Source organism: Sphaeramia orbicularis, chromosome 14, assembly GCF_902148855.1.
Source record: "Sphaeramia orbicularis chromosome 14, fSphaOr1.1, whole genome shotgun sequence".
Lineage (NCBI taxonomy): Eukaryota > Metazoa > Chordata > Actinopteri > Kurtiformes > Apogonidae > Sphaeramia > Sphaeramia orbicularis.
Window position 1 is genome coordinate 31,184,953 of NC_043970.1, and position 8,625 is coordinate 31,193,577.

Here is an 8,625-nt window from a genome sequence, read left to right on the forward strand (position 1 = left end):
CTTATTCCTACAAATAAAAAAAAAAAAGCTTACCCGAATTCCTAAGCTTCCTGTTCCTGAACACAGAGATGATCACCAGCAGATTCCCCAGCACGTCCACCACCGTGGTGAAGATCAACACGCTGGCCAGGATGGCTATGACCCAGGCAGGGCGTGCGCTCCCCTCCGTGGCCAGTGTGCGCTCTAGCTGCCCCAGCCGTGGCTCTGTCCGGTTCTTTATGAGCGTGAATGTGTCCGGCATCACTGGCCCACAGCCCTAAAAACCGCTTTGAGGTCTAGAACTGTTGTCTTATGTCCCGCAGGTACCACCGGTACCGGTCTGTCCTGGATGACCCATGGAGCGCACCTGAGTTTCTCTCCGAGTTCCTTAAGAGCGCACGTCAAGTCTGCGTCTTTAACCAGGCGACGTGAGTTACTTGATATTAAGCGGTGATCACGTGTGACCTATATATATATATATAAAGTTGCACAGACTCTTGGCTTTCTTTGTCTTCACGTAAAAGTCGTCCATCCATGTGCCACGTAACGCTCGGACACACGGTGGCACAACATCAATCTGGAATATAATCTGCGTAATCTGTGAATTGTCTTTACACCACTTGGATCATTATTCAATAACAGAAGGACTAAAACATTTATATTTTATGTCTTCGTCTTCTTCAAGTGTTCCTGTCATCATCCTTCGTGGCATCTCTAATTCCCATCCGTCTGCATGCGCCCACGACATTGCAAACATGTAGGATCCTCCTTTTCAAATGGTCAAACCCTTTGCATCGCATCGAATCCTTGCGTGTGTGAACTTACTCCTCACAGAACAAGCACACAAACATACTGCGCTCTTTCTCTTACCATTTCTGTTTTTGCCCTTGCTTTTTGCTCTGAACTACGACGTATCCATCCGGCTCTGTGCGTGGCGAGGCGGCACTGTGGTAAATGGTAAATATCACACAGAGGAGCCCACAGTCAGGCGCACAGCAGGATGTGGAGAAATCCACAGAGGGAGGACAGGAGAGAGACTGGGCTTTCTCAGACAACACATTACCACTGACTTGAACTCCAAGTGTTTTCCTCTTTCCTTTTCACTGTCTACGCCTGTCTCTCTCCATTCCCTCGTACCACGCTGAGGTGTGCGAGCAAACACAGATTTCCTTCATTTTCCCCTGTCTATTCCCAGCGTGACTCCCCAGAATGTGTCTTTGATCTCTGCACAATGCTCCGAGGTGCTCCAAGTGTGCGCACAACGGTGGGTCTGCACGGGAAGTCCAATCTTGCACCCTGTGATTAATGTGGAACATGTGTCACATTAGCCTGTGATGATGACAGATGTGTTAAATACAGCAATTAAACATCACAAAATGAGCTATAATTGATGTGGCTCTTTTTTTTTTAAATGATGTATTTAACATTTAACAACAACAACAACAACAAAAGTATATGCTGTATAAGAGTTTAGAGCAGCACTGGACTAATACCAGTGTGTGAATGCTTACACCAGGGTGCCATTTTTATGATGCACTTTGAGCACAGTGCAGTCAGAGCAAGTGGAGGTGGCAGTCTAATCCCATTCATCCTAACATGGGTAACTGGTGGCAACAGTACAGTCAAACTCTCCATCAGATCCAGTGGATTCATATGTCATCGATACTGTCAGTGCCAGTGGTGACATATTGAGGCCAACCCCACTCACTCTTTTAACTCTTTAGTGCTGGGTGTATGGCTGCAGCGGATGCCCTCGAGCACAGCAGCAGGGACAGATTAGAGCAAAGCATCGTGCCAGCCACAAAGCAGGGTGATGTGTCCCACAGGCTTGATGTGATGACCAGGAGACAGTTCAGACTACGAGGTCAGTCAGTGTCACACATATGCAGACAGTGTGAATAAGCACAAGCACAAGCACGAAACAGCTGAGAAATAGCCCAGAACACAGGGCTGATGGGAACTCTAGATTATATATAGAGAGGAAAATGTCACATATAAATTAACCCAGTGTTTTTCAACCTTGGGGTCAGGGTCGCCTGAAATTCAAATGGGCTCACTGGGAATTTCTAGTAATTGATAAAACAAAAAAACTTACAAATAAAAAAAATATATGGTGAGTTGAGAGAGAAATGTTCATTGTGGCCAGTTTCAGATGTTGCAGCTCTTTCATAATTCATGGTTTGAGTTTTTTAAGTATTAGTTGTCAGCCTTGTAAATCCAAGCTGGACTGACTATTCATATCCTGACCAAAGAAAATAAAATTATCACTTTGTGCAGTAATCTACACTTGGCTTTTCTGCCTCCATCCATAATAATATACATTATATCATAGGTGTCAAACATGTGGCCCGGGGGCCAAAACCGGCCTGCCAAAGGGTCCAATTTGGCCCCTGGGATGAATTTGTGAAATGCAGAAATTACACTGACGATATTAAAATTCAAGGATGTTCGAATTATTTTTGGTCAATTCAATCTCAAGTGGGTCAGACCAGTAAAGTACTAATTTCTTAAGAGAAGTATATGGAATTTTAACAATATTCTGCCTCTTCCTAAATGTTTTGTGTATTTGTAGATCCACTGTGATCTGTAAGTTGTGATGCATATGTAAAAATGATAAACTAAGGCGTAATATTGTTAAAATTGCACTTATTTTTCTTAAGAATTTTCAGGTTGTTCATATTTGTTCATGTTATGTTCAAGTACGGTTCGTAGATGTGAACATTTTCATTACGGAATTTGACTTTTTTCGCTCAAAAGCAGAGAAAAAAACTTTGGAGTTGATATTATTTATAAGTTATTATCCTATTATTTATATTATTTTACTGGTCCGGCCCACTTTAGATCATATTAGGCTGTATGTGACCCCTGAACTAAAATGAGTTTGACACCCCTGCATTATATAGACTAAATGCCGTCTACAATTAACATTTATTTGCAACATAGTATAGCAAACTATTACATGATCAAAAACAAATTAATTTTAGCAAAAAAAAAATGTCTCTGTTTTGAATGTCTGGGGTTGCCAGAAATTTGTGATGTTAGAATCGGGTCACAAGCCAAAAAAGGTTAGGAACCACTGGATTAACCCATAAAGACCCAGGGCTACTTATGTAGGAGATGCCAAATGAATTTTTTTCTCAAGATTTAACCTCTCTTAAGTAATTTATCACCAATTTTTATCATATTATCTTCCATTTTTTGCATTTTTTTCTGTGAAAATTATGTATTTTCTTCTGTGTAATTCACTGAATGATCTTGATCATCTGTATCAAGCCAGAGCCACTCAGAAGGCAAAAGGCATTTTGGTAAACCCTTTCCATCCTCTTGATGCAGAGTTTCAGCTTCTTCCATCTAAGAGAAGGTACACTTTGCCCTGCAGAGCCGAATCAAACTGATATCTCAAATCATTTCTCCCATCTGCCGTTAAGTTTTTAAATAGCCTGTAGGCGAGCTAACTACGATGACTTATTTACTGTATTTATTGTATTACGTGAGACTGATTGTTTTGGTGATATGCCAGATATGTACACTTTTGTTGCAAATCAAATTGCCCTTCGGGGACATCAAAGATCTTTCAGTTCAATTCAGTTCAAATGATCATGTAGCTGTTCATACAAGCTCAAATTAAAGTTGAGGGTTATTTTATCAGAAACAAACAAAACTGAAGAAAAAGTGACGTTTTCAGCAAAGATGTCATTAATTAAACATCTCCATCCACTGTCATAAGTCGCTTTTCCATCGCACATCTGCGCAAAACTTTAACGATATTTACTAAATGTCAAAAAAACAGATGTGCGTAATGTCGGTTTTTCCATTAAATCACAAATGCTATGATTTGTTTATTTATTATCGCAAGATGACATGAGAAGTCATTCCATAAACATGGCGACGAAAGTAAATATGCTGTTGATTTACAGATATATTCATTATTATTATATATTACCCCTCTATCTTGTACTAAATTTAAAAAATTATTGGGTTTCCTGGTGTGTCCACACATATCGCGACATGTTTCTTCTCTTCTTCGCTTGTTGTAACATACGTAACATCCAGTTTTTCAATTCACCTGACTCTTGTTGTGAAAAAAAGTCTGTCCATCGCAGTTTTGCGTGATATACCATTTGTGCTACGCCCGAAAAACCACCTCTTGCCAGCGCAAAAACTTTTAATCAAAAAATGAGACTTTTGGTGAAATTGTTGTTTTTCCATTAGGTAAATTTTTATGCGCAAGTTATATTTGCATAATTTGAGGGTCAATGGAAAATCGACCATTGATCCAGCGCCATTGGTTTTACTGGTGATTCAATGTTGTAGAAGATGATGATGTTTCCATGGTAACTCCGGAGCCTCTGAACGTCCAAATGGGTCATATCTGATAATCATGAAAAGATGACAATCTGCATTTTACACCAAGTATTTTCATGTATTAATAGGATGAGTGGATCAGAAATTATTAAACATTTTAGATCATTTGATGATTTTGGTCGGTGATAGATGTTTGGGTCTTTATGGGTTAAACCAGTGGCACTAGTAAAACAGAAAAATGTATGTAAATGTCAGCTCAAAAGAGCAAAGTTCTAATAATATAGATAGATAGATAGATAGATAGATAGATAGATAGATAGATAGATAGATAGATAGATAGATAGATAGATAGATAGATAGATAGATAGATAGATAGATAGAAGCTTTATTGTCATTGCATATTGAATACAACGAAATTGCACGTGCCCCCCATATAAAAGAAACACGAATAACATTCAGACTACACTCTTCCCACACATAAATACATTCATCAAGCACAACAAACACACCAAACACATCAGTATTAAAATATTTCTGTATACTGTATACATCGGGGATTGACTGTGGCGGACTACTTCACGGACGTTTGAGCCAATAATGTTTAAAAACTTTTTGTCTGGGAACAAAAGCAGAAAGAGAATCTATGTGGAGGTATGTAGGCACACCACATGGCTATGTTCTTCACCCTGTAGTCTATAGGACAGTACGCTTTTATTAATATTGATGATACAGTTTTCATTAGCCAACTTTCAGAGTCATCGTTCCGCAGAGAGTTCTGTTAAAATCACCAGATGGTGCCACAAAACAATTGCCTGGAGATTAGGGTGTAAAGAAAACAAGGGGAAACTACACTAGCAATTCATATGTGTCTCCTTGTTGTGATAAATGTCGAAGCAAGTCTGAGTATAATCATATTTATATGCAGTAATGCAGACAAACAAAGGCATTTCATCTAATAGTGATACCACTTATTGAGATGACAAACAGCTTTGGAGGAGAGTGATGTTACACTGTCGGAGAGAGAGGATAAACACCATGCTATAGTTGATCTGAAAGGAGTCGAAACACTAGAGCTATTTAAATATGTTTAGTGTTTTCAAGAACAGTATGCGCTGATCTGTGTTTTTTTTTTTTTTTTTTTCATTTAATGTGATTAACTAATGATATTGTTACATAACTTGAATTTCATAATTGCTACTGATTGAAATTGTCACATAACTTGTTACATAAACTTTATTATCAATTTATTATTACCTAAGTACATTTCATGCTAATTAAGAAGTGTTTTATTTCATACTGATGCATGTCACTGTGCTATAATGTAGTTTTAAAGATGATGAGGATGATAATTTGCTTCAATATAAACAATATAGACTATAAATTACTGTAATAACTGTTTCAATTATATTAATTACCAACTGTGTTCTCAAAGCAATGAAACAAGTAGTAAATGGAAAGAAATTAACTTCCCCTCCACTACATCAAACAGGCAATTATTTTATTTTATTTCTATTTTTTTTTTTTTTTTTTTACATAGTAGAACTTTTTACTCGCAGTGGAATATTAATGCTTTGTTTTGTTTACACATTTTTTCATGTTGTGCTGTAAGAACATTTAGGTAGTGTGTTGATACAGACCATGGTATGACAATTAATAGTTTTAAAGTATTTTTGTTGTCCATTTACATACCGTATATATGGGGAACTACAAGTACAGACAATATGACGTTCTGCCTTTGTCATCTCATGTAAAAATTTGTAGATCTGTTCCTGAAGTGTGGCGCGAGTTGGTGAATAGTATAGAACATTTCATACCTGGACATAAACCAGAAATGAAAACTACCTGACATGAGTATTTTCAGCACAGTTATTTAGTTGTTTCAAGTCAGTAGTCTGAGCTCATCCTGTACACAAATGTGCCTCTCAGCCAGAAAGATTTGGTGAAAAAAGATTTAAAAAGCTCAAAGATAATGCTGTATTCTTTTGGGGGATAATCATAATTTAGAATTGTTCTAATTAATTCCAGAGGTAAAAACACAATGTCCAGTGGATTAACCCATAAACACCCAAACAGCCACTGGTGACCAAAACCATCTACTGATCTAAACTGTTTAATACCTGTTGATCCACTAATCCTACCAATACATGTAAATAATTGGTGTAAAATACAGTTTATTATCTTTTCATGGTCATCAGATATGACCCATTTGGATGTTCAGAGGCTCCATGGTGAACATGGAAACACCGTCATCTTCTACAACATTGAATCACCAGTAAATGCATGGAGTTGGATCAATGACAGAAGTTGTAAATGCTTATTTTTATGTTCAGTCATTGATATCCTTGCTGAAAAAGTCTCTTTTTTCAGTTTTCTCTGTTGTAACATAATAGCATTTGAATTTACTCTGAGTTTTCATGAACATCTACAAGATCAGTAAATTAAATATAAGGAAAACAGCTGATTTACTCTGAAAAATGTGAAATGCAGAGGATAATATTACAATAAATGGTGATAAATCACTTAAGACAGGTTAAATAGAGAGAAAAATTCATATGGAACATTATCTGAATAAGTGAATATTTAGTTATAATATAGAAAAATGCATAAAAACATGATATTAATGTGTGCTGCCTATTTGTAATTAATTAATTAATTAATTAATTAATTAATTAATACAGATTATCATGATAAGGGGATATTATCACATTTATTAATGACTGTATTTGTAGTTAATACTTAAAGTGCATATAAATATTTGTTTATATTTTAAAAAAAGGTTGATTGTGCAAATCTGATTTTGTGTGAGGTGACTAAAAAAGTGTACATGAATGGTTTGTACGGATGCTTTGTGTTATTGTAAAAATATATGTGTAAAAAAAAGTGTTAACAAAGCAAAGGAAGCAGAATTAATTTAATTATTAGTTTGTAAAAAGGGGGTGAGAATCTAAGTTATATACTTCTTCCCACTCCTGTTAGAGCGCTGAAAAATTTTGTTTGGCCATGTTGCATGGTTCTTTATCTGATGATTCTATGGGCTTGAAATAAAACCAAACTAACTAACTAAATTTGGGAACTGCCACAAAGGTAGCACTGGGTCTTTATGGGTTAAATGCAGTGGCCCAGAGGTGCAACAGCCCAAAAAATCATCCACTATAAGAAAAAAAAAAGAGAACAGCCCAAAAAATGATCAACTATAAGGAAAAAAAAAGATAAAAGCCCAAAAAATTGTCCACTATAAGAAAAAAAAAAGAGAACAACCAAAAAATCATCCAGTATAAGAAAAAAAAGAGAACAGCCAAAAAAATTACCTTCTTTAATTGTTTAAATAGGTGATGCCATGATAGTGGGGCTCCACAGGAAGCTCTCCTTCTCCTCCTCTCAAAATAAAATAATTTTAAAACTTCTTGTTGTTAATATTCATCAAAATAATATTAAATGCCAGGCAGCTGAACAATTCAACACCATAATCACACAATTACTTAGTCACACTGGTAGTTCACAAAGTTACAATCAACTTTCACGCTAGCATTAGCTTAGCAACGAACCCTTCACACAGTGCACACAAGGGCCATTTACCACTGAAAACTGACCGCACCCATACGCTAACCCTAACCTTAACCATTTACCACCCAGTCCTAACCTAAGGCAGACACAGGAACCTTAATTAATCGTTTAACCGCTTTGCAAATTATATTAATGTAAATATTTTTAAAATTATCTTATTTTTTGCGCGCCGACCTCCACTTCTGGTGGGTTACTTCCTTAGCATTAGCCACATTAGCTGAAGGCCTTAAAAATTTCCAGCCTATGGTTTTATGTTTTTGTGGTGGCCTTAATTTTAAAGCAAGAGACCTGTTGTGTAAACAGCTTCCCCTTAATCGAAAAGGTGGATGATGTTTTTTTTTTTTTTTTGTATAGTGGATAATTTTTGGACTGTTCTCTTTTTTTCTTCTTATAGTAGATAACTTTTGGGCTACAGGATAAATTTTTGTTCTGTTCTCTTTTTTTCTTATAATGGATAATTTTTTGGGCTAGTGGATAATTTTTTTGGATTGTTCTCTTTTTTTCTTATAGTGGATAATTTTTTGAGCTAGTGGATAATTTTTTGGGGTTGTTCTCTTTTTTTTCTTATAGTGGATAATTTTTTGGACGAGTAGATAATTTTTGGGGGCTGCTCTCTTTTTTTTTCTTATAGTGGATAATTTTTTGGGCTAGTGGATAAGTTTTTTGGGCTGTTCTCTTTTTTTTTCTTATAGTGGATAATTTTTTTTGATTATTCTCTTTTTTTCTTATAGTGGATAATTTTTTGAGCTAGTGGATAATTTTTTGGGTTGTTCTCTT

At 36.2% G+C, this 8,625-nt stretch overlaps 1 protein-coding gene across 1 annotated transcript in view; it reads right to left on the bottom strand.

The window, feature by feature from the left end:
- Nucleotides 1-1,264, bottom strand: part of mtnr1bb (melatonin receptor 1Bb) — a 50,540-nt gene extending 49,276 nt beyond the window's left edge. Inside the window, exon 1 of the mRNA XM_030154303.1 lies at nt 34-1,264. Within this exon, the coding sequence (XP_030010163.1) occupies nt 34-241 (208 nt within the window). The 5' untranslated portion in view covers nt 242-1,264. The remainder of the gene's footprint in view (nt 1-33) is intronic.
- Between the last annotated feature and the right edge of the window lie 7,361 nt (nt 1,265-8,625).